The sequence below is a fragment of the Patagioenas fasciata genome, chromosome 27, assembly GCF_037038585.1.
Source record: "Patagioenas fasciata isolate bPatFas1 chromosome 27, bPatFas1.hap1, whole genome shotgun sequence".
Taxonomy (NCBI): Eukaryota; Metazoa; Chordata; class Aves; order Columbiformes; family Columbidae; genus Patagioenas; species Patagioenas fasciata.
Window position 1 is genome coordinate 3862344 of NC_092546.1, and position 25351 is coordinate 3887694.

Sequence of the window (25351 nt, forward strand, 5' to 3'; positions counted from 1 at the left end):
CTGACCAGCCCAGGGCATTAGTGGAGGCAGGACAGCAGTGACCGGCCACCACGCACCCCTGGGACTGGGAAGGCAGAGCCTGCGTTCCCAAGCAGGGAATGCTGCAGAAGCCCCAGGGCCTGGCCTTGCAGCCAGAGGCCCCACAGGCTGGGTGCTCAGGCACAGCCGCTCTGTTTTCCAGGCCAGAGAGGCAAGGGGACAACACGCGGGTGGACGCCGTCTGCACCTACAGGAAGGAGCCCTCCGCCCCCGCCCTGGACAGGGTGGGACTCTACCATGAAGTCAGCAACAAGACCAGAGGCATCACGCAGCTGGGCCCCTACAGCCTGGACAAGGACAGCCTCTACGTCAACGGTGACCAATGCTCCTCTCGCTGTTTACCTCTGCTGTCCCATGGCAGCCTTCCCCAGCCCTCTCCTGTCCCCAGCCCTTGACATTCTCTCTCTCTCTGTTTTTCCCCAGGTTACAACGAGCAGCCAGTTGAGCCCAGTGAGTAACTTGTGGGGGCAGGTTGGGCTTAGAGGGCAGCGCATACACCATGGGGCTCTTCTCATTGGAGAGGCACCTGGGGGCCAAGGATCACACACATTGGGACAAGCAGGAGACCTCTATACTTAACCACCCTGAGCCTTGAAACCCTGCCTCTTGCACCCTTTCACTCTCCATTTCTTCTTCGTGCAGCTCCCAGCCATGCACCACCAACAACAACTGCATCCCTCAACCGTTTCACCATCAACTTCACCATCACCAATCTCCCCTACAATTCCGACCTGGCCACTCCTGGCTCTGCCAAGTACAACAGTACGAGAAGAGTCATGGCCACCCTGGTATGTGATCTGTCAGAGGGCCAGGCCTTTCCCCTGATTTGTACCATAGGTTGAGGGAATTTCAGGGAGCGTGGCAGGGCTTAACTGGGAATCCTCTCTCTTTGGCAGCTCAACCGCCTTCTGAAGGAAAGCAGCATTGGCCCCGCTTTCATTGGATGTGAACCAACAGCTTTCAGGTATGGGCTGCACCTACGTATCCCTTTGCAGGTCCCACTGTTGGCTCAGGGGTCCATCATGTCCTGCTCTTTTGCTCCCTTGTCTAAGAGGGTAGGACTTGCTCTTTGATCCCCTCCTGCCTCAGGAACTTTTCCCTAATGATCTCATGCCTTAGGGCCTTCTATTTGATCCCCTCCTTCCTAAAGCCTTACCCTAAATGCAGTGACATTGTAGCCCTAGACCACTCACTATCTTGCCTGGCCCCAACCATCCTGACCAGCCCAGGGCATTAGTGGAGGCAGGACAGCAGTGACCGGCCACCACGTACCCACAGGCTGGGAAGGCAGAGCCTGCGTTCCCAAGCAGGGAATGCTGCAGAAGCCCCAAGGCCTGGCCTTGCAGCCAGAGGCCCCACAGGCTGGGTGCTCAGGCACGGCCGCTCTGTTTTCCAGGCCAGAGAGGCAAGGGGACAACACGCGGGTGGACGCCGTCTGCACCTACAGGAAGGAGCCCTCCGCCCCCGCCTTGGACAGGGTGGGACTCTACCATGAAGTCAGCAACAAGACCAGAGGCATCACGCAGCTGGGCCCCTACAGCCTGGACAAGGACAGCCTCTACGTCAACGGTGACCGACACTCCTCTCGCTGCCACCTCTGCTGTCCCATGGCAGCCTTCCCCGGCCCTCTCCTGTCCCCAGCCCTTGACATTCTCCCTCTCTCTGTTTTTCCCCAGGTTACAACGAGCAGCCAGTTGAGCCCAGTGAGTAACTTGTGGGAGCAGGTTGGGCTTAGAGGGCAGCGCATACACCATGGGGCTCTTCTCCTGGGAGAGGCACCTGGGGGCCAAGGATCATGAACACTGGGACAAGCAGACGACCTCTGTACTTAACCACCCTGAGCCTTGAAACCCTGCCTCTTGCACCTTGTCACTCTTCATGTCTTCTTCTTGCAGCTCCCAGCCATGCACCATCAACAACAACTGCATCCCTCAACCGTTTCACCATCAACTTCACCATCACCAATCTCCCCTACAATTCCGACCTGGCCACTCCTGGCTCTGCCAAGTACAACAGTACGAGAAGTGTCATGGCCACCCTGGTATGTGATCTGTCAGAGGGCCAGGCCTTTCCCCTGATTTGTACCATCGGTTGAGGGAATTGCAGAGAGAGGGGCAGGGCTTAACTGTGAAACCTCTCACTTGGCAGCTCAACCGCCTTCTGAAGGAAAGCAGCATTGGCCCCGCTTTCCTTGGATGTGAACCAACAGCTTTCAGGTAAGGACAGCACCTACGTGTCCCTTTGCAGGTCCCACTATTGACTATGACTACCATCATGGGCCTCATCTTTTGCTCCCTAGACTAAGAGGGTAGGACTTGCTCTTTGATCCCCTCCTGCCTCAGGAACTTCTCCCTGATCCCCACCTTCTTTAAGCCTTACCCTAAAGGCAGTGACATTGTAGCCCCAAGACCACTCACAATCTTGCCTGGCCCCAACCATCCTGACCAGCCCAGGGCATTAGTGGAGCCAGGACAGCAGTGACCGGCCACCACGTACCCACAGGCTGGGAAGGCAGAGCCTGCGTTCCCAAGCAGGGAATGCTGCAGAAGCCCCAGGGCCTGGCCTTGCAGCCAGAGGCCCCACAGGCCGGGTGCTCAGGCACGGCCGCTCTGTTTTCCAGGCCAGAGAGGCAAGGGGACAACACGCGGGTGGACGCCGTCTGCACCTACAGGAAGGAGCCCTCCGCCCCCGCCCTGGACAGGGTGGGACTCTACCATGAAGTCAGCAACAAGACCAGAGGCATCACGCAGCTGGGCCCCTACAGCCTGGACAAGGACAGCCTCTACGTCAACGGTGACCGACACTCCTCTCGCTGCCACCTCTGCTGTCCCATGGCAGCCTTCCCCAGCCCTCTCCTGTCCCCAGCCCTTGACATTCTCTCTCTCTCTGTTTTTCCCCAGGTTACAACGAGCAGCCAGTTGAGCCCAGTGAGTAACTTGTGGGAACAGGTTGGGCTTATAGGGCAGCGCATACACCATGGGGCTCTTCTCCTGGGAGAGGCACCTGGGGGCCAAGGATCACACACATTGGGACAAGCAGGAGACCTCTGTACTTAACCACCTTTAGCCTTGAAACCCTGCCTCTTGCACCCTTTCACTCTCCATTTCTTCTTCATGCAGCTACCAGCCATGCACCACCAACAACAACTGCATCCCTCAACCGTTTCACCATCAACTTCACCATCACCAATCTCCCCTACAATTCCGACCTGGCCACTCCTGGCTCTGCCAAGTACAACAGTACGAGAAGAGTCATGGCCACCCTGGTATGTGATCTGTCAGAGGGCCAGGCCTTTTCCCTGATTTGTCCCATAGGTTGAGGGAATTTCAGGGAGCGTGGCAGGGCTTAACTGGGAATCCTCTCTCTTTGGCAGCTCAACCGCCTTCTGAAGGAAAGCAGCATTGGCCCCGCTTTCCTTGGATGTGAACCAACAGCTTTCAGGTATGGGCTGCACCTACGTATCCCTTTGCAGGTCCCACTGTTGGCTCAGGGGTCCATCATGTCCTGCTCTTTTGCTCCCTTGTCTAAGAGGGTAGGACTTGCTCTTTGATCCCCTCCTGCCTCAGGAACTTTTCCCTGATGATCTCATGCCTTCGGGCCTTCTATTTGATCCCTTCTTTCCTCAAGCCTTACCCTAAAGGCAGTGACATTGTAGCTTCAAGACCACTCACAATCTTACCTGGCCCCAACCATCCTGACCAGCCCAGGGCATTAGTGGAGGCAGGACAGCAGTGACCGGCCACCACGCACCCCTGGGACTGGGAAGGCAGAGCCTGCGTTCCCAAGCAGGGAATGCTGCAGAAGCCCCAGGGCCTGGCCTTGCTGCCAGAGGCCCCAACGGCTGGGTGCTTAGGCACGGCCGCTCTGTTTTCCAGGCCAGAGAGGCAAGGGGACAACACGCGGGTGGACGCCGTCTGCACCTACAGGAAGGAGCCCTCCGCCCCCGCCCTGGACAGGGTGGGACTCTACCATGAAGTCAGCAACAAGACCAGAGGCATCACGCAGCTGGGCCCCTACAGCCTGGACAAGGACAGCCTCTACGTCAACGGTGACCAATGCTCCTCTCGCTGTTTACCTCTGCTGTCCCATGGCAGCCTTCCCCAGCCCTCTCCTGTCCCCAGCCCTTGACATTCTCTCTCTCTCTGTTTTTCCCCAGGTTACAACGAGCAGCCAGTTGAGCCCAGTGAGTAACTTGTGGGGGCAGGTTGGGCTTAGAGGGCAGCGCATACACCATGGGGCTCTTCTCATTGGAGAGGCACCTGGGGGCCAAGGATCACACACATTGGGACAAGCAGGAGACCTCTATACTTAACCACCCTGAGCCTTGAAACCCTGCCTCTTGCACCCTTTCACTCTCCATTTCTTCTTCGTGCAGCTACCAGCCATGCACCACCAACAACAACTGCATCCCTCAACCGTTTCACCATCAACTTCACCATCACCAATCTCCCCTACAATTCCGACCTGGCCACTCCTGGCTCTGCCAAGTACAACAGTACGAGAAGAGTCATGGCCACCCTGGTATGTGATCTGTCAGAGGGCCAGGCCTTTCCCCTGATTTGTACCATAGGTTGAGGGAATTTCAGGGAGCGTGGCAGGGCTTAACTGGGAATCCTCTCTCTTTGGCAGCTCAACCGCCTTCTGAAGGAAAGCAGCATTGGCCCCGCTTTCCTTGGATGTGAACCAACAGCTTTCAGGTATGGGCTGCACCTACGTATCCCTTTGCAGGTCCCACTGTTGGCTCAGGGGTCCATCATGTCCTGCTCTTTTGCTCCCTTGTCTAAGAGGGTAGGACTTGCTCTTTGATCCCCTCCTGCCTCAGGAACTTTTCCCTAATGATCTCATGCCTTAGGGCCTTCTATTTGATCCCCTCCTTCCTAAAGCCTTACCCTAAATGCAGTGACATTGTAGCCCTAGACCACTCACTATCTTGCCTGGCCCCAACCATCCTGACCAGCCCAGGGCATTAGTGGAGGCAGGACAGCAGTGACCGGCCACCACGTACCCACAGGCTGGGAAGGCAGAGCCTGCGTTCCCAAGCAGGGAATGCTGCAGAAGCCCCAGGGCCTGGCCTTGCAGCCAGAGGCCCCACAGGCTGGGTGCTCAGGCACGGCCGCTCTGTTTTCCAGGCCAGAGAGGCAAGGGGACAACACGCGGGTGGACGCCGTCTGCACCTACAGGAAGGAGCCCTCCGCCCCCGCCTTGGACAGGGTGGGACTCTACCATGAAGTCAGCAACAAGACCAGAGGCATCACGCAGCTGGGCCCCTACAGCCTGGACAAGGACAGCCTCTACGTCAACGGTGACCAATGCTCCTCTCGCTGTCACCTCTGCTGTCCCATGGCAGCCTTCCCCAGCCCTCTCCTGTCCCCAGCCCTTGACATTCTCTCTCTCTCTGTTTTTCCCCAGGTTACAACGAGCAGCCAGTTGAGCCCAGTGAGTAACTTGTGGGAGCAGGTTGGGCTTAGAGGGCAGCGCATACACCATGGGGCTCTTCTCATTGGAGAGGCACCTGGGGGCCAAGGATCACACACATTGGGACAAGCAGGAGACCTCTGTACTTAACCACCTTTAGCCTTGAAACCCTGCCTCTTGCACCTTGTCACTCTCCATTTCTTCTTCTTGCAGCTCCCAGCCATGCACCAACAACAACAACTACATCCCTCAACCGTTTCACCATCAACTTCACCATCACCAATCTCCCCTACAATTCCGACCTGGCCACTCCTGGCTCTGCCAAGTACAACAGTACGAGAAGAGTCATGGCCACCCTGGTATGTGATCTGTCACAGGGCCATGCCTTTCCCCTGATTTGTCCCATAGGTTGAGGGAATTGCAGAGAGAGAAGGGCAGGGCTTAACTGGGAATCCTCTCTCTTTGGCAGCTCAACCGCCTTCTGAAGGAAAGCAGCATTGGCCCCACTTTCCTTGGATGTGAACCAACAGCTTTCAGGTATGGGCTGCACCTACGTGTCCTTTTGCAGGTCCCACTATTCACAATGACTACCTTCATGTGCCTCCTCTTTTGCTCCCTAGACTAAGAGGGTAGAACTTGCTCTTTGATCCCCTCCTGCCTCAGGAACTTCTCCCTGATCCCCACCTTCTTTAAGCCTTACCCTAAAGGCAGTGACATTGTAGCCCCAAGACCACTCACAATCTTGCCTGGCCCCAACCATCCTGACCAGCCCAGGGCATTAGTGGAAGCAGGACAGCAGTGACCAGCCACCAAGTACCCCTGGGACTGGGAAGGCAGAGCCTGCGTTCCCAAGCAGGGAATGCTGCAGAAGCCCCAAGGCCTGGCCTTGCAGCCAGAGGCCCCACAGGCTGGGTGCTCAGGCACGGCCGCTCTGTTTTCCAGGCCAGAGAGGCAAGGGGACAACACGCGGGTGGACGCCGTCTGCACCTACAGGAAGGAGCCCTCTGCCCCCGCCTTGGACAGGGTGGGACTCTACCATGAAGTCAGCAACAAGACCAGAGGCATCACGCAGCTGGGCCCCTACAGCCTGGACAAGGACAGCCTCTACGTCAACGGTGACCGACACTCCTCTCGCTGTCACCTCTGCTGTCCCATGGCAGCCTTCCCCAGCCCTCTCCTGTCCCCAGCCCTTGACATTCTCTCTCTCTCTGTTTTTCCCCAGGTTACAACGAGCAGCCAGTTGAGCCCAGTGAGTAACTTGTGGGAGCAGGTTGGGCTTAGAGGGCAGCGCATACACCATGGGGCACTTCTCATGGGAGAGGCACCTGGGGGCCAAGGATCATGAACACTGGGACAAGCAGGAGACCTCTGTACTTAACCACCCTGAGCCTTGAAACCCTGCCTCTTGCACCCTTTCACTCTCCATTTCTTCTTTGTGCAGCTCCCAGCCATGCAGCACCAACAACAACTGCATCCCTCAACCGTTTCACCATCAACTTCACCATCACCAATCTCCCCTACAATTCCGACCTGGCCACTCCTGGCTCTGCCAAGTCCAACAGTACGAGAAGAGTCATGGCCACCCTGGTATGTGATCTGTCAGAGGGGCAGGTTTTTCCCCTGATTTGTCCCATCGGTTGAGGGAATTTCAGGGAGTATGGCACGGCTTAACTGGGAATCCTCTCTCTTTGGCAGCTCAACCGCCTTCTGAAGGAAAGCAGCATCGGCCCCGCTTTCCTTGGATGTGAACCAACAGCTTTCAGGTAAGGGCTGCACCTACGTGTCCTTTTGCAGGTCCCACTACTGACTATGACTACCATCATGTGCCTCCTCTTTTGCTCCCTAGACTAAGAGGGTAGGACTTGCTCTTTGATCCCCTCCTGCTTAGGGCCTTCTATTTGATCCGCTCCTTCCTCAAGCCTTACCCTAAAGGTAGTGACATTGTAGCCCCACGACCACTCACAATCTTGCCTGGCCCCAACCATCCTGACCAGCGCAGGGCATTAGTGGAGGCAGGACAGCAGTGACCGGCCACCAAGTACCCACAGGCTGGGAAGGCAGAGCCTGCGTTCCCAAGCAGGGAATGCTGCAGAAGCCCCAAGGCCTGGCCTTGCAGCCAGAGGCCCCACAGGCTGGGTGCTCAGGCACGGCCGCTCTGTTTTCCAGGCCAGAGAGGCAAGGGGACAACACGCGGGTGGACGCCGTCTGCACCTACAGGAAGGAGCCCTCCGCCCCCGCCTTGGACAGGGTGGGACTCTACCATGAAGTCAGCAACAAGACCAGAGGCATCACGCAGCTGGGCCCCTACAGCCTGGACAAGGACAGCCTCTACGTCAACGGTGACCAATGCTCCTCTCGCTGTCACCTCTGCTGTCCCATGGCAGCCTTCCCCAGCCCTCTCCTGTCCCCAGCCCTTGACATTCTCTCTCTCTCTGTTTTTCCCCAGGTTACAACGAGCAGCCAGTTGAGCCCAGTGAGTAACTTGTGGGAGCAGGTTGGGCTTAGAGGGCAGCGCATACACCATGGGGCTCTTCTCCTGGGAGAGGCACCTGGGGGCCAAGGATCACACACATTGGGACAAGCAGGAGACCTCTGTACTTAACCACCTTTAGCCTTGAAACCCTGCCTCTTGCACCTTGTCACTCTCCATTTCTTCTTCTTGCAGCTCCCAGCCATGCACCAACAACAACAACTACATCCCTCAACCGTTTCACCATCAACTTCACCATCACCAATCTCCCCTACAATTCCGACCTGGCCACTCCTGGCTCTGCCAAGCACAACAGTACGAGAAGAGTCATGGCCACCCTGGTATGTGATCTGTCAGAGGGGCAGGTTTTTCCCCTGATTTGTCCCATAAGTTGAGGGAATTTCAGGGAGCGTGGCACGGCTTAACTGGGAATCCTCTCTCTTTGGCAGCTCAACCGCCTTCTGAAGGAAAGCAGCATTGGCCCCGCTTTCATTGGATGTGAACCAACAGCTTTCAGGTATGGGCTGCACCTACATGTCCTTTTGCAGGTCCCACTGTTGGCTCAGGGGTCCATCATGTCCTCCTCTTTTGCTACCTAGATGAAGAGGGTAGGACTTGCTCTTTGATCCCCTCCTGCCTCAGGAACTTTTCCCTAATGATCTCATGCCTTAGGGCCTTCTATTTGATCCCCTCCTTCCTAAAGCCTTACCCTAAATGCAGTGACATTGTAGCCCTAGACCACTCACTATCTTGCCTGGCCCCATCCTTCCTCACCAGCCCAGGGCATTAGTGGAGGCAGGACAGCAGTGACCGGCCACCACGCACCCCAGGGACTGGGAAGGCAGAGCCTGCGTTCCCAAGCAGGGAATGCTGCAGAAGCCCCAAGGCCTGGCCTTGCAGCCAGAGGCCCCACAGGCTGGTTGCTCAGGCACGGCCGCTCTGTTTTCCAGGCCAGAGAGGCAAGGGGACAACACGCGGGTGGACGCCATCTGCACCTACAGGAAGGAGCCCTCCGCCCCCGCCTTGGACAGGGTGGGACTCTACCATGAAGTCAGCAACAAGACCAGAGGCATCACGCAGCTGGGCCCCTACAGCCTGGACAAGGACAGCCTCTACGTCAACGGTGACCGACACTCCTCTCGCTGCCACCTCTGCTGTCCCATGGCAGCCTTCCCCGGCCCTCTCCTGTCCCCAGCCCTTGACATTCTCTCTCTCTCTGTTTTTCCCCAGGTTACAACGAGCAGCCAGTTGAGCCCAGTGAGTAACTTGTGGGAGCAGTTTGGGCTTAGAGGGCAGCGCATACACCATGGGGCACTTCTCATGGGAGAGGCACCTGGGGGCCGAGGATCATGAACACTGGGACAAGCAGGAGACCTCTGTACTTAACCACCTTTAGCCTTGAAACCCTGCCTCTTGCACCCTTTCACTCTCCATTTCTTCTTCTTGCAGCTACCAGCCATGCAGCACCAACAACAACTGCATCCCTCAACCGTTTCACCATCAACTTCACCATCACCAATCTCCCCTACAATTCCGACCTGGCCACTCCTGGCTCTGCCAAGTACAACAGTACGAGAAGAGTCATGGCCACCCTGGTATGTGATCTGTCAGAGGGGCAGGTTTTTCCCCTGATTTGTCCCATCGGTTGAGGGAATTTCGGGGAGTGTGGCATGGCTTAACTGAAAATCCTCTCTCCTCGGCAGCTCAACCGCCTTATGAAGGAAAGCAGCATCGGCCCCGCTTTCCTTGGATGTGAACCAACAGCTTTCAGGTAAGGGCTGCACCTACGTGTCCCTTTGCATGTCCCACTATTCACTATGACTACCATCATATGCCTCCTCTTTTGCTCCCCAGACTAAGAGGGTAGGACTTGCTCTTTGATCCCCTCCTGCCTCAGGAACTTCTCCCTCATCCCCACCTTCTTTAAGCCTTACCCTAAAGGCAGTGACATTGTAGCTTCAAGACCACTCACAATCTTGCCTGGCCCCAACCATCCTGATCAGCCCAGGGCATTAGTGGAGGCAGGACAGCAGTGACCGGCCACCACGTACCCACAGGCTGGGAAGGCAGAGCCTGCGTTCCCAAGCAGGGAATGCTGCAGAAGCCCCAAGGCCTGGCCTTGCAGCCAGAGGCCCCACAGGCTGGGTGCTCAGGCACGGCCGCTCTGTTTTCCAGGCCAGAGAGGCAAGGGGACAACACGCGGGTGGACGCCGTCTGCACCTACAGGAAGGAGCCCTCCGCCCCCGCCTTGGACAGGGTGGGACTCTACCATGAAGTCAGCAACAAGACCAGAGGCATCACGCAGCTGGGCCCCTACAGCCTGGACAAGGACAGCCTCTACGTCAACGGTGACCAATGCTCCTCTCGCTGTCACCTCTGCTGTCCCATGGCAGCCTTCCCCAGCCCTCTCCTGTCCCCAGCCCTTGACATTCTCTCTCTCTCTGTTTTTCCCCAGGTTACAACGAGCAGCCAGTTGAGCCCAGTGAGTAACTTGTGGGAGTGGGCTGGGCTTAGAGGGCAGCGCATACACCATGGGGCTCTTCTCCTGGGATAGGCACCTGGGGGCCAAGGATCATGAACACTGGGACAAGCAGGAGACCTCTGTACTTAACCACCCTGAGCCTTGAAACCCTGCCTCTTGCACCTTGTCACTCTCCATTTCTTCTTCTTGCAGCTCCCAGCCATGCACCACCAACAACAACTGCATCCCGCAACCGTTTCACCATCAACTTCACCACTACCAATCTCCCTTACTATTCCGACCTGGCCACTCCTGGCTCTGCCAAGTACAACAGTACGAGAAGAGTCATGGCCACCCTGGTATGTGATCTGTCAGAGGGCCAGGCCTTTCCCCTGATTTGTCCCATCTGTTGAGGGAATTGCAGAGAGAGAAGGGCAGGGCTTAACTGGGAATCCTCTCTCTTTGGCAGCTCAACCGCCTTCTGCAGCAAAGCAGCATCGGCCCCGCTTTCCTTGGATGTGAACCAACAGCTTTCAGGTAAGGGCTGCACCTACGTGTCCTTTTGCAGGTCCCACTACTGACTATGACTACCATCATGTGCCTCCTCTTTTGCTCCCTAGACTAAGAGGGTAGGACTTGCTCTTTGATCCCCTCCTGCTTAGGGCCTGCTATTTGATCCGCTCCTTCCTCAAGCCTTACCCTAAAGGCAGTGACACTGTAGCCCCAAGACCACTCACAATCTTGCCTGGCCCCAACCATCCTGACCAGCCCAGGGCATTAGTGGAGGCAGGACAGCAGTGACCGGCCACCAAGTACCCACAGGCTGGGAAGGCAGAGCCTGCGTTCCCAAGCAGGGAATGCTGCAGAAGCCCCAAGGCCTGGCCTTGCAGCCAGAGGCCCCACAGGCTGGGTGCTCAGGCACGGCCGCTCTGTTTTCCAGGCCAGAGAGGCAAGGGGACAACACGCGGGTGGACGCCGTCTGCACCTACAGGAAGGAGCCCTCTGCCCCCGCCTTGGACAGGGTGGGACTCTACCATGAAGTCAGCAACAAGACCAGAGGCATCACGCAGCTGGGCCCCTACAGCCTGGACAAGGACAGCCTCTACGTCAACGGTGACCGACACTCCTCTCGCTGTCACCTCTGCTGTCCCATGGCAGCCTTCCCCAGCCCTCTCCTGTCCCCAGCCCTTGACATTCTGTCTCTGTTTTTCCCCAGGTTACAACGAGCAGCCAGTTGAGCCCAGTGAGTACCTTGTGGGAGTGGGCTGGGCTTAGAGGGCAGCGCATACACCATGGGGCTCTTCTCATTGGAGAGGCACCTGGGGGCCAAGGATCATGAACAGTGGGACAGGCAGGAGACCATTTCCAGCTATGCCTGGGTTTACCAGAATCATCAATATTTATTTTTCTTTTTGTAACAAATTTTATGCTTTTCTTCCAGCAACATCTTCAGCTCCTCCTCTTGCAAGAGAGGGACATTTCACAGTCAACTTCACTATGACCAATCTCCTTTACTCATCAGCATTGGAGAATCCAAATTCTAAACAATCTCTTTCTACAAAGAAAGCTCTGACATACTTGGTGAGTGTCACTCAGGCTCCTCTTGTGGCTGTTGCCTTGTTGGTTTTGGTATTTATTCACTGTGATTTATCAACTGGCTCTATTTCTTGACAGCTTGATCACGTGCTCAGGAACAGCAGCATTAGACCTGTTTACACTGGATGTACAGTGGTGGCACTGAGGTAGGCACATCCTGGAAGTGGTTAAGATGACAAGGTTAATTTAAATTTTGACTGACAACAGGATTATCCAAAAATCCTTGTTTTGCATATAATTCCTTCCTGATTTATTTTCCTCCTAGTCTGGTCAAACCCATCAAGTTCTAGAGAGTGTCAAGTAGAATTATACCTCATTTATGATCCTTTGTGATGGGGTGGTTATTACATGATTTCTTCTGATTATGCTAGCATTGATATCACACCAATTCTGTGCTACATAAAGAGGGTAATCTGACTAATTTTCAATGCATTTCAGTTAGATCATAAGAGTGGTGTTTCAATTGTATAAAACAGCATAATACTGAATTTTTAGAATTTGAGGAGACTGTCATTTAATATTATTTTACAGTATCTGAAAGAGAAAGTCAATTTGTGGTTGTGTACAAGTGTGGGGACTGGACTCCAGGTGCCCACTGAAGCCACCCCATTGTTCCCCCTCCTCAACTGGACACGGGAGAGAAAATATAACAAAATGCTAATTGGGTTGAGATAAGGACAGGGAGAGATCACTCACCAATTACTGTCACAGGCAAAATGGATTCAACTTGAGGAAAGTAGTGTACTGCCCAAGCAGGATAATGAGAAATAAAACCAAATCTTAGAAATGCCTTCTCCCAACCCCTCCCATCCTCCTGTGCTTAACTTTGCTCCCAATTCTCTCTACCTCCTTCCCCCAGCAGTGCAGGGGGACAGGGAATGGAGGTGGCTGTCACTTCATCACATGTTGCCTCTGCTGCCCTATAAAGCCAACTCAAATGCACACAAGCGTCATTCAGGTCTGTGAACATGTGTGATTTTTCAGGTCTGTGACGACTGGAGATGGCACTGCCATGGATGCCATCTGCACCTACAGGGTCAATGCGACCACTACTGAATTTGATCGAATCAAGGTTTATCGCGAGTTCAGCAAGATGACAGCAGGCTGCACTGAGCTAGGACCATACAAGCTGGATGCAGAGAGTGTTTATGTCAGCGGTAAGTGGACGAGCTGATGTCGGGACTGCTCCTTTGATATGGCGAGGAATCGAGTTACTACGTAACTATAGAAGCAATAAAACCTGGAGAGGGAGCAAGAGTAAATGCTAGCCAAAGCAGAAGAGCCACTGCCACTCATAGCCTTTGCACCTTGGTATTCCTTTGAACTTAGGCAAATGCAATATATCATACTGCGTATACACCATAGGTCATTCTCCAGAAAACAAAAAGATTAACTTCAACGTGCACTACGGAATACATTCCCCTGCAGGTGAACAGCACTAGAACTGGACACTTAAAATTCACACTAACTTGTCAATGTGGAAGTTAAATTGGTTTTAGAGAACTGGTAAATTCCCTCTCAACAACACTGAGGAAGGAGGAATTCTGTGCATTGCTAAGACAAGTAGCAGCTTGCCAACAACACACAGCAACGTGAATGCATATTTATGCCTAAGACAGTCACCGAATCAGTTTTTCCTAGAAAATGTTTACATGGGTTTTCTCAGACAAAAACAACTGAAGTTCTATATTCCACGGTAGGCGACATCTTCCAACTCATAAGCCATTTTCTCAAATACTGTCCGTTTTCTTTCCCCCACAGGTTATCATGAACTGCAGCCTGGACTATGTAAGTACAACTGAAAGGGCAAGAAGATTTTGCCAGTTAGCAATAGCCAAAAAAAGAAGGTTGGACTAACCAACCACAACAGCTACTACACTTACAAAAAAGTGTTAAGAGAATTTGGGAGCCTGTTAGGGAACCACAGCATCTATGACCCTGAAGCCAACTAGAACATCTGAGAGTTTCTCTCAGTGTTTCCTCTGGGGATGATGATCATAAATCGTGTTTTCAAGCAACAACTTATCTTGTTTGTTGCAGCTGTTGATCCAACTACACAACCTCCATCACCAGCAGTAAGGAACTTCACACTGAATTTCACTCTAACCAACCTTCAGTTCACTGCAGATCTGGCAATGCCGGATTCTAAGAAATTCAAGTCAACAGAAAAAGTCATGTACCATTATGTAAGTCTGGCAAAATGATGTCCTGCTTGGGCACAGTTCTTTTAATATCTGTGATCTCTTACCTTTAACTTATAATACTATTAAATTCCTAGGTTGACCCTTTACTCCAAAAAAGCAGCATCGGCCCTGCTTATATTGGCTGCAAAGTAACAGCATTCAGGTAAGAGCCATGACAGGAACAGTCTGCACTACCTGCATCTTAAAAACCTGTTTCCCATTTTTCAGCATTTAATACATTAATGGCACTGAGTGGTTTTCTTAGATGTGTCTTTGACCTACTAAAAGTTAAGATGGGCTTCTCAACAGTGGCTAAAACGTCCTAAAACAATTCCTGATTTCCTAGGTCAAAGGAGAACAGGCACAACACAGGAGTAGATGCCATCTGCAGCTACAGGGATGAGCCTTCAGCTCCCAGGTTCAACAGAGTGGCAATTTACCATGAGCTGAGCAATGTGACAAATGGCATCACACAGCTGGGACACTACAGCCTTGATAGCCAGAGCCTCTACGTTAATGGTAATGGGACCACCCCAGGGCATCATTCCTCACCTTGACACAGACTATTTCTAAATGAGAACTAAGAGGATCAAATACACCTCTCAAAATGGATAAGAAAAAGTGGAGAGCAAAAAACAGTCAGAGTCACTAAGTTAAAACAATCATGAATTTAGTAATTGCTATCACAAATATTTTTTAATAAAGACACATGTTTGGTCCTCTTAAGACATTATTGGAATATTTCCCTGATAACTTTCTGTTTGTTTTTCAGATTACAATGAACTGCATAGTCTGTCTCGTAAGTATATTTAAAACCAGATATACATTAAAACTACTCAAAGGCATAAGATGACGACTTTTTTTTTCCTTCCTGATTTGGCAATGATCATAAGACTGCAAAGTATCTGAAGCGTGTGATCATGTTCATATGTCTGTCTGCTCTAAATGTAAGGAAAAATAATTCAGTATTATGTCTTATGATGATCCTGTTCTTATTTTATCTGTGTAATTTTTGTTTCTTACAGTGGCGCAGCCAACCACCACACAAAGCCCAGGGCCTGTCATAAAGCAATTCACACTGAACCTCACAATAACCAACCTCAGGTTCACGACAGACCTAGAGACACCAAATTCTGCTAAGTTCAACTCTACTGCAAAAATAATGCAACATTACGTAAGCCAAAGCCACATCGTTTTCCCACTGAAATCACTCAGTATTTTGAGTTTCCCATACTCACACAAATCTTTCCTTGTCAGATTGACCCCCTGCTTCAGAAGAGCAGCATTGGCCCCTATTTCAGCGGCTGCAAAGTAACAGGATTCAGGTGAGCAATATATTATAGCAGAAAAACTAAGTTTGAATCTTAGCAAGTGGATTTTTTTATTTTTGTCTGACACTTTAATGACAGTTCTGTTCCTTTTCAATAAGTCAGTATCATTCTGTATAAGTCAGTATCAGCATGCTTCTACGCACTTCTGTATATATATTTGGAATAACTAACAGAACCTTCATGCTATTCAATTCCTCAGGTCAGCGAGGAATAGGGACAACACAGGAGTAGACACCATCTGCAACTATGGAAATGGCTCCCAAGTGCCCGATCTTGACAAAGCCAAGGTTTACCAAGAGCTAAAGAGCATGACAAACAGCATCACCAAATTAGGAATCTATAGCCTGGACAGCACGAGCCTCTATGTCAATGGTAGGTGCTTGATGTTCTCATTCCTCCAGGCACCAGAGCAGTCTGGGACCACCTCACATGTTAGGGACCACTTCAGTGTAAAAAAAAAGTGACCTTAAGGAAAAGCTGGTCTTACTGGCCTTCACTGCATAACTTATGTGCATAGGATGAAGCGTGTGCTTCCAAGAACATTTTCACATGGACATTTTTTAAGATTTTAATTTCTATATTACACTGAAGACTGACTTGATTTTAGTCTTGACCTCAATCCACCTACACATGAGCATTTGACCTGATTTCTATCCCACCTCCATTTAATTTACACATTTATTTTCTCACTGCAGTCTTCAACCATTATAAAAGCACCTTGTTCTGCTTTAGCAGTAGGTTGGTTGTTCAATAGATTCACACCCTCGGGGACTGGCTTTGGTGATTCATTCCCAAGTCATCCATTTAATCATCCCCTCTACTCTTTCATTCTCTTAAAATTACATATACCTCCTACATAATGTTTCTCTTGCATTTCCTTCCCAGGTTACAATGAGCCACTTGAGAGACCAGGTAAGCGTTTTACCAAATTAAAAAAATAAAGCTGTCAAAGGAGTGGTGCACTCAGAAAATAAGAGCAAGCGACTCTTCAGAGCAGCCTTGAAGTGCACCAAGATTGGGAATATATTGGAAAATGAAGATAGCTTCTTTAATAGTAAAATCATAATCCTTCTCCCCTTTGATTATAGCTCTGAGCACAACTCCTGCACCAAGCCCAACATCCAGGAATTTCACCCTTAATTTCACCCTGACCAACCTCCCGTACACTGCAGATCTGGATGCACCGAGCTCCCGCAGGTTCATTTCCACGGCAAAGGTTATCAACCATTACGTAAGTCTGGCCTTGGTTTTGCCCATCTTGTGTTACGTGATTATCTCAATCTCCTGCATTAAACTCAGGAGACGTTTTCAAGTTCTCAGTTGTACTATTATTTTTTTGACAGATTGACCCTCTTTTCAAACGAAGCAGCATAAGCTCTGCCTACACAGGATGTAAAGTAGTAAGATTTAGGTAAGATTCCTGCAAGTGCAATTAATAATTTCTCTATCTGATCTTGCACAAGTTATCATAGTTCTGATACCAGAAAACAGAAGCCAGTGATACCTCCCTGTCCATTCATGAATTTCTTGCTGGTAAAATCATTTGGGTATCTAAATATCATTGCCACAATTCTTGAGAATCCGTTGAAAGATGCAGGAGCCCAACTGCACTGGGACATTTCAGTGCCTGTCGGTCCCAGTCATACAAACCACACAGGGTGTTCTGTAAGCATCAGTGTCCTAAAAATGTGTCTGACATTCCTTCTTAGGCCTGGGAGAGTCAGGGATGACACCGGTGTGGATGCTGTCTGCAGCTACAACGTCAGCCTGGCCAGCTTTGACAGAGAAAAAGTTTATCATGAGCTGAGCAACATGACAAATGGCTTCACCAAACTAGGGCACTTCAGCCTGGAGAAGAACAGCCTGTATGTCAATGGTAAGAATCCATGAACAGTATCAAGATGTGATTTTGGAATTGCTTGGAGATCACTGTTCATCCTTCCATGAGCATTAATGAACTTTCCTTTTGGTTTGTTGGTGTTCTGTAGGGCTCGACACTGACAAAACCAATCCAGCATGATATTGCTGCCCTGGAAATATTTTTGTCCCTTAAAACATACGAATTCCTAGAGAATTTCATTGTTACATTATATAATTAAACAGGCACATACCTATATTGTTTTTGTGGTATTGATAGATCTAACATAAAAATAAATGCACTCTACCTTTTTATTTAGGTTTCCCCCTCGCAGACACAGCCATCACCACAAAGCCTGTTGTGACTAAAGCTCCAGCTAAATCAGGCTACAGACTGACCTTCAGAATAGTCAATGAAAATCTAACTAACCCAGACTCTCAGTCTGCAGAATACAGAGCAGCAGTGGAAAGCATCACTAACAAGGTAAGTTAGTGCATCACTCGTATGTGTGCACTGACAATTTTTGCAGCAACTGCCATCAATTTTTTTTTAGTTACAAGAAAAAACCAACAAACCAACTTTTGGGAACAAAAATTTCTGGAATCTAAAAGATGAGATTGGCCTTTGAATCACTTTTGATTTTGTTATGTTACCTGTGGTCTTAAGAAATTATCTCCAGCCAAAAATATGCACTACAAAGTGCAAGAGGTTTAGGTCATCCAGTCAATGAACATACATTCAGTCTCATCTCTAGAAGCGTATAAAATATCTGCCAGCTCGGAGATCAGCACCTAATTCACAGTTAAGAATTCAAGACATTCACTTCAGCACCAATTCACTAACATATCAACCCAATAAAGCCCTCCTTAAGTAGGTTTTGCTTTTTAGATGAAGCTGTAACATTCCACACTTTGATTTCTGAGCCTGCACTGTCTGTGAAACATGGATCGAGATGACAGCTGTCAGTCAGCAGCTTGTGCTGGTTCACACTGCCAGCTCGCTCGGATCAGACAGAAAGCTTTGCCGAGCTGCAAGTCAGACTCCATCACCAGAAGGCACATTCTGAAGTAAAACCCAGCTCCCATGAAATACAGCTATCAAAAAAAAAAATCTGGTGTTTTTTTAAAGCCCTCCCGCTGCCCTGAAGCATCTGCCATGAGGCCCAGAACTTGTTAATATTTAACATGACATTTCTATTTCAGATGAATCAACTGTACCGTCAGAGCAACCTGCAAGACCAGTTCCTGAGCTGCAATATCACCAAGCTGAGGTCTGTGACACAATTGGACTTTGTTTGAAATGTTGCCACACCCTGGCACCAGTCCTGATGGCCAAGCACCATTGTCCTCTGCAGAATCCCATCCCTTCCCTCCACTCTCATGGTTTGCTTTATGCCCTTAGAAGTAATTTCTAGGCCTCCTAGAATTCATCAGTTTGAATTTTTCCTGACTCAGTATGGACCAACATTTTTCTCAGTCTCAGGATTTCTGCAATGTACCCTTAGGTCTCTGAATATCTGAGTAATTATTAATTGCCATCCTCCTAATGAGGGGATCCTGCAACCTCTGGAGTCATCCTCTCAACTTGGACGCCACCATGTTTTATGAGTGGGCTTCAGGTAGAGATGGAGAGTCCGATTCTAAATAAAAAGATGCTTGGACAGGGATTCTCACACAGCTTTTTTTAAAAAAGTGCAGATCTTTCATTGTGTGCTTGCAGTATAACCCACATTTGTAGAGAGAAGTACTGGTATTATATTTCATCTGGTGTCCCAAAGGAAAATCCCCAAACAGCCCATTCCACGTTTCTCAATAGCACCACATTAGCTTAAAAGTAGCAGATTCTTCTCAGGAAACCCTTTCCCACATGAAGTTTTATGATCATCAGCCTATTTATCTCAGCTCCTCTGTCCACAGGGCTGGATCCATAGTGGTCGACTGCATGTGCTTCTTCAAACCTGAGCCCAGCATCAACAGGGCCACGGTTGAAAGGGCTTTTCAGAGTGGGACGTACAACGCAACCGGCCTGTGGCTGGGAAGCAGTTACCAGCTGCAGGGATTCTCAGTAGACGGTATGTAGAGCTCGAATCACAGTCTCCACCCAGAACACTTCAACAGACTTTCAGTGGGTTTTTTTGGTTTTTTTTTTTTCCAAATGTACAACTTTCCAAAGAAATTAGTGGCCCAGCACATTCAAACAACAAGTTGCCATCAGACCCCAGTGCAATCCAAGTTCTGTTTATCTATTAAGACTTCAAGTTTTCTTAGCTCAAAGTCAATACTGCTTGGTAGAAGGGCTTGTTTCTTTCTGCAAGAATTTATATCAGCCTTTCCTCTCAAACCTCCAGGGTTGGAACTGGCGGTTGAGGCAGCGACTTACAAACCACTCAAGTCTGGGAAAGAAAACTTCAGAATACATTTCAGAATCTCCAACCTTCCCTATTCCCCAGAACTGCAGGACCCCAGGTCACGGAGGTACCAAGTGAACAAAGAGGAAATTGAGAAAGAGGTAAACCTAACAGCAACAGCTTGATTTCCCTGTCCAAAGTAAATATGTATTACATTTACTCAATTTTCCTCAATTGTTTTGTTTCTTCCCAACAGCTCGATGTGTTCAGAACCGGCAGCCTGAAGGATTACTTTGCTGGCTGTACTGTTGAGAGCTTTGGGTACGTTCTGCTTTGGAAATGTGGTTATTTTCTTGAGTTCCAGAAGAGCAGTGAGCAGAAAAGGCATTCAGAGCCCCAGCAGGGCGTTCATGCCTCGCTGCCAACCTTTGTGCTCCGGATGACACACGAGGAGGCACCTTCATTCCCTCGCAGTCTGTTTTGTCTTTACCACAAAAGGTTTCTGTCCAAATGAGAGGTGGTTTTGTTTCCATGCTAGCAAAGCTATTTTCATGCATAAACAATTTCAGAGTAAAACAAATATTCATTCTCTCATCTAGCTTATTCAAATAAGTTAAAACTCCACTGCAATGCATCAGCAAATAGTTAGAACTGACCAGCCCAAGAACAAAGTTTACTTCTGTGCATCTTCTCCAGCACCTTTGGAGAAGCAAAAAACCAGATGAGCTGATTTACCTTTTAGAAATGCCTTGTCTGGGATTAAATCAGTGGGTGGATTTCACAAAACTGCTTGAGTTCTTATCTAGCATAAGCTGCAAAAACTGATCCCGTGCCAATCAAACATTGCTTAGACATCTGCAAACCCCAGACCAGTTCCAAATCCCTCTCCCTGCCTCTACTCAGCTGTATTTCTTCTTTATTTTGTCCTGTAATGATGACCCTGGCTCTCATCCTCCAGGCCTGTTGAAGGGAAATCTTCCACAAGCGTTGCCTCCATCTGCAAATTCACCTTGGACCCCTTCTCAAGGGCTTTACAAAAGCAAGACGTGTACGAGGAGCTGAGACGCCTGACACACGGGTTCACCAGGCTGGGCCCCCACTACGAGCTGGAAGAGCAGAGCCTGGTTGTTGCAGGTGAGGTGACTTTGTGAGAATGTTTCTTAGTTTGGTTTTAATCACCTGCAGAGCTGCTTCTCACCTGTCTCACCCTTCCTTTCCAGGTTACTCTCCACTTATAACAGATGAACAGGAGTCCAAAAGTAAGTGCTTTTCAGGAGGGATCCGCCTTACAGCCACTGAATACTTGAAATAGAGTAAATTAGCTTCACATGCCTTGAAATGGAGACAAGACCTGTGCAAGAGCCCAGAAATCTCAGTTCTTGGTAGGCTGGCAAACAGCAGCAGCCAGAGCCAGCCTGAGGAAAATGGAAGGGAAAGACAGGCAAAATCAATGCAGTTTGGGTAGCTGTTTGACAACTAGATTATTTATATATCCATCACAAACTACAACTTTTGCTGACACCCTCAGCCCTGTCACCTTCCTCCAAGTCCAGCCAGCAGCTGAGAACTTGGTGTCTCTGAACATCCCTGGATCCATCTGAGCGCTCTGGTGCTATGGTGACATTTAAAGTTGCAGATCCTTTGACCCTCCCTTTATTTTACAGAAGTTTCTGTCCATCCCACCCATTTTCACATTGCTGTGGCACATTTGCCCCGCAGCCAGGGAAGGCCACATTCTGCCTTTCAGCAAGTTGGCCTCACTTATATGCTGCACAGTACTTTGAATTGTGCCAGGGTTAGATCTCCCTTTCTCTGTCCCACATACAGGACTCCAAAAAACTGATGTGCCCTTATTTTGCCTTTGCAGAGCTTCAGGTCTGGGCAATTGTCCTCATCGGCATTTTCACTGTGGTTGGCTTCATTCTCCTCCTCTTGTTATGCTTCCTGGTAAGTGGCCCCTTTACTGTCCCACCACTTGATTCCAGCAGTGCCCAAACACCTGGAAGGCTGCAGGAGGGACATCCAGACAAAGCCATAAGAAGCCCCATGGGAAGAACTTGACAGCAAACACCACCCCCAATCCTGCATTACAGCCAGTTATTTCAAGGACTCGTGCAGGACGGGGAAGGGTATTCACAGGCAGCTCAGTAGGAAGGAGTGGATCATGAATGAGAGTCCTTTGCAAGGGGTAAAATGTAAAACCAAAGGTAGAGCAAACACCAAGACAGCAAGCAGCTTGAGTTAGGGGATGTCCTACAGCATTTCTTAAATCTATTCCCCATTCGAACATCTGCAGAATGACCAGGTTATGGGTAAGGGAGTGTGCAGAATATGACGTTTTTAATAATAACCTGCAGGAATCACATCCAGAATTTCGTATTCAATGCTCTACACGTACAGACTGCAGCAGCCCTGCAGGGTTGTGCTCCAGCCGCTCACCCTTGCCAAGAGCAGAGCACATCCTTTGCTGATCTCTGGGGGTGATTTGATGGGGCAAACAGCATTTTAACAGCACCGCAGAAGTAGCTCTGTTTGCTTTGCACCAGCCAGGAGACAATTGCACAGAGAACGTGGATTGTTGTCCTTGGAGGTTTAAGAGCAAACATCACGGTCAGCGAGATTTAGAAGAGGAAAAGCCTCAGATTCAAAATGGGGTTTGTGGTAGTGTCAGCCCATGCAGGCTTAGGAAATCATTTTACACAGAATCACACAGAATCCCAGAGTGTCAGGGGTTGAAGGGCCCTGGAAAGCTCATCCAGTGCAATCCCCCATGGAGCAGGAACACCCAGCTGAGGTTCCACAGGAAGGTGTCCAGGCGGGTTTGAATGTCTGCAGAGAAGGAGACTCCACAACCTCCCTGGGCAGCCTGGGCCAGGCTCTGACACCCTCACCAGGAACAAGTTTCTTCTCAAATTTAACTGGAACCTCCTGTGTTCCAGTTTGAACCCATTACCCCTTGTCCTATCACTGGTTGTCACCAAGAAGAGCCTGGCTCCATCCTCCTGACACTGCCCCTTTATATATCTGTAAACATGAATGAGGTCACCCCTCAGTTTCCTCCTCTTTTATTCACATAGTCCCTCCATCCCCACCCAGCAACATCATTTGGGGGCATCTAATGAAGGGCAAAGTACAGATTGTTTTTAATCCCCATTAACATTGTTTTTTTTCCCCCCACCAGATCGTCTTTTGCCTCAGAAGAAAGTCGCAGCTGTACCAGGTCCAACAGGGCATGTACGGGGTGTACTTCCCACACCTGAACACCAGAAAAGTGCATTAACGCCCCCGGCGGGTCTGTCTGCACAGACCTGTCCGTCCACTGATGAAGGAAAAAACATTTACAAGTGCTAGAAAAATGTTTCTTTAATAAATTATGTTTAGCATTTTCTCTTCAGGCAAATCATTGCACTATTTTCATACTACAGGAAACTGCCAGCAATGCAGGTGTTGAGAAACACATCTTTTTGGAAGCACTGCAGTATTTTCTACAACCACTACACAGCCAACAAACAATAAAGACGACCAAGAACTGCAGTTTGTGAGCTCTTCAGTGTTAATGTCAGTTTTCTGAAAAAAAATACACTAATTTATAGATTTTTGGGGGACTGACTATTATAAACTTTAAAACTTGACCTAGATTGTAGCTTTTTCCAAATTTATCTCTTAAAATGTAGGTATCTTAAACAGATTGAAACATTTCATGTATTTTAAATTATGTCAAGAGATTACATAAAGACACATTGTTAAGTCTGAGTGCAATGCAGTCACATTGTGTCTTGTGAGATTGATACTGATTTCAGTTTAATAAATGCCACGTTTATTGCCGTGAAACTGTATTTCCTTGCATTTCCTCTGCAGTGACACTCTTCACCCAAATCAGAAGCTGCTTTTGCCCTGTTGAGACCCCTGAGCTTTTGCTCCCCAGCTGAGCCTCCCATAGCACAGGGTCTGATCTTTGAGATGCCCCTCCAGACCACCTGGACTTGCCCATAAATCACCTCTCGCGTGCCTTAATTTTCCGCAGAACACAGGAACTAATGCTGATCTCTAGGTAATTATTTGCTACTATCATTAAGTGAACTCTGCCGAAAGTGAAAGCGCTAGAATTAGAATTAATGAAACCACAATTAGCCATTAATCCTTCCACTGCGGGCGATGTTTCCACGCCATCAAACGGTTTCAAAGCAAAGCTCCTCAGCGGCAGGTTGAACCGGTTCAGGGTCGGGTTCCTCAGTGCAAAGTGGAGTTTCCTACACAGAGGATTAGAAACCTGTTTGCTCAACCAAAGGTTTTCAAACACCCTGTATTATGTCAGCAACAGCAGATTAGAAGCTTTCACAGCTGCTCCCGAAAGATCTTTGCAGGTTCCATACACCCAGATACAGCAGCTGTCGCAGAACAGCAGCACCGAGCAGAAAGGGCTTCAATCACAGAATGACAGGATGGACTGGGTTGGAAAAGACCTCAGAGATCATCCAGTCCAACCCTTGGTCCAGCTCCAGTCCATTGACCAGATCATGGCACTAAGTGCCATGGCCAATCTCAGTTTCAAAGCCTCCAGGGCCGGTGAGTCCAGCACCTCCCTGGGCAGCCATTCCAATGCTGACCACTCTCTCTGCACAGAATTGCTTTCTCATCTCCAGCCTCAATTTCCCCTGGCAGAGTTGAAGCCCATGCCCCCTTGTCCTATTGCTGAGTGCCTGGGAGAAGAGCCCAATCCCCCCTGGCTAGAACTGCCCTTCAGGTCGTTCTAGAGAGTGCTGAGCTCAGCTCTAAGCCTCCTCTGCTCCAGACTGAACAAGCCCAGCTCCCTCAGCCTCTCCCCATAGGGCTTGTGTTCAAGTCCCTTCCCCAGTCTTGCTGCTCTGAGAGAAGAACTCAGAAAAAGCTGCAGGAGAGAGCAGGGACCGGCCAGCAGGCAACCAGCTCCTGCCTCAACAGCCCCGGGCAAACCCCAGATCTTCAGCACACACCAACTCCCAAAACTAAAGAGCCACAACTAAAGCTGAAACACACTGAGGAGGGTGCACCAAGGGGCTGTGAGGGGAAAAGGGGCTGAGGAAGCAGCTTGAAGTGAGCTGGAGCACTTGGGGGCAGCTTTCCGAGAGGAAGGAGCCCTCAGCAAAATGCAGCGATGGGCACAGGGTCCCACAGCAGTCCGGACTGTCTCTAGCAGAGCTGGGTGACAGTCAGCACCAGAATTTCATACCAGTTTTCAGAAAAGCCATTTCCTTGGAGCTGCAGCCTGTGCACCCAACAACAGTTCTTCACTCCCCTTGCAGTCACCCCCAAGCACAGAAAGCTGGCCAGGAAAATCTACATTCAGACAAAAAAAGCAGTACTCAGAGCAGCCTGGCACAGCACGGGAGAGAGAGCAAAGCAGAAAACCACACCATTACACTTCTCCCAAACCATGTAAAGGATTTTCTAACCTGGACCAGAACAGGGACAGCCACAAGCTGGGTACTGCCCCATGGAGATGAAACGTGCCAGCTTCTCACTCCTGGTGCTCTTTTCTAGAGAAGAAACCTCCTTCACCCCTCTGGGTTTTATAGGGTTGAGAGTTTATGTGCTGCAGCAGCTCCACTACCAGCACCTCCTCAGGACCCGAGTGTGCTCAGCTGTGACCCCAGCAGGGAACTGGGAACATC

At 50.0% G+C, this 25351-nt stretch overlaps 1 protein-coding gene and 1 long non-coding RNA gene across 2 annotated transcripts in view; both read left to right on the top strand.

The window, feature by feature from the left end:
- The window catches only part of MUC16 (mucin 16, cell surface associated), a 58767-nt gene extending 37916 nt beyond the window's left edge, over positions 1-20851 (top strand). Inside the window, exons 24-83 of the mRNA XM_071799487.1 lie at positions 182-354; positions 463-489; positions 682-827; positions 936-1003; positions 1436-1608; positions 1716-1742; positions 1935-2080; positions 2188-2255; positions 2660-2832; positions 2940-2966; positions 3159-3304; positions 3413-3480; positions 3915-4162; positions 4436-4560; positions 4669-4736; positions 5169-5341; positions 5449-5475; positions 5668-5813; positions 5924-5991; positions 6397-6569; positions 6677-6703; positions 6896-7041; positions 7150-7217; positions 7301-7309; positions 7621-7793; positions 7901-7927; positions 8120-8265; positions 8374-8441; positions 8875-9047; positions 9155-9181; positions 9374-9519; positions 9628-9695; positions 10100-10272; positions 10380-10406; positions 10599-10744; positions 10855-10922; positions 11006-11014; positions 11326-11498; positions 11602-11628; positions 11827-11966; positions 12060-12127; positions 12966-13138; positions 13743-13769; positions 14022-14167; positions 14260-14327; positions 14511-14683; positions 14937-14963; positions 15190-15338; positions 15422-15489; positions 15695-15867; positions 16381-16407; positions 16668-16726; positions 16839-16906; positions 17205-17371; positions 17688-17836; positions 18556-18623; positions 19270-19424; positions 19701-19861; positions 19957-20021; positions 20659-20851. Coding sequence (XP_071655588.1) covers positions 182-354; positions 463-489; positions 682-827; positions 936-1003; positions 1436-1608; positions 1716-1742; positions 1935-2080; positions 2188-2255; positions 2660-2832; positions 2940-2966; positions 3159-3304; positions 3413-3480; positions 3915-4162; positions 4436-4560; positions 4669-4736; positions 5169-5341; positions 5449-5475; positions 5668-5813; positions 5924-5991; positions 6397-6569; positions 6677-6703; positions 6896-7041; positions 7150-7217; positions 7301-7309; positions 7621-7793; positions 7901-7927; positions 8120-8265; positions 8374-8441; positions 8875-9047; positions 9155-9181; positions 9374-9519; positions 9628-9695; positions 10100-10272; positions 10380-10406; positions 10599-10744; positions 10855-10922; positions 11006-11014; positions 11326-11498; positions 11602-11628; positions 11827-11966; positions 12060-12127; positions 12966-13138; positions 13743-13769; positions 14022-14167; positions 14260-14327; positions 14511-14683; positions 14937-14963; positions 15190-15338; positions 15422-15489; positions 15695-15867; positions 16381-16407; positions 16668-16726; positions 16839-16906; positions 17205-17371; positions 17688-17836; positions 18556-18623; positions 19270-19424; positions 19701-19861; positions 19957-20021; positions 20659-20851 — 6295 coding nt within the window. The remainder of the gene's footprint in view (positions 1-181; positions 355-462; positions 490-681; positions 828-935; positions 1004-1435; positions 1609-1715; positions 1743-1934; positions 2081-2187; positions 2256-2659; positions 2833-2939; positions 2967-3158; positions 3305-3412; positions 3481-3914; positions 4163-4435; positions 4561-4668; positions 4737-5168; positions 5342-5448; positions 5476-5667; positions 5814-5923; positions 5992-6396; positions 6570-6676; positions 6704-6895; positions 7042-7149; positions 7218-7300; positions 7310-7620; positions 7794-7900; positions 7928-8119; positions 8266-8373; positions 8442-8874; positions 9048-9154; positions 9182-9373; positions 9520-9627; positions 9696-10099; positions 10273-10379; positions 10407-10598; positions 10745-10854; positions 10923-11005; positions 11015-11325; positions 11499-11601; positions 11629-11826; positions 11967-12059; positions 12128-12965; positions 13139-13742; positions 13770-14021; positions 14168-14259; positions 14328-14510; positions 14684-14936; positions 14964-15189; positions 15339-15421; positions 15490-15694; positions 15868-16380; positions 16408-16667; positions 16727-16838; positions 16907-17204; positions 17372-17687; positions 17837-18555; positions 18624-19269; positions 19425-19700; positions 19862-19956; positions 20022-20658) is intronic.
- A 67-nt stretch (positions 20852-20918) lies between these two features.
- On the top strand, positions 20919-23235 carry LOC139825680 (uncharacterized). Its single transcript, XR_011735893.1, has 3 exons — positions 20919-20959; positions 21568-21647; positions 22882-23235. It is a non-coding gene; the product is annotated as an uncharacterized lncRNA (long non-coding RNA).
- The last annotated feature ends 2116 nt before the right edge of the window (positions 23236-25351 follow it).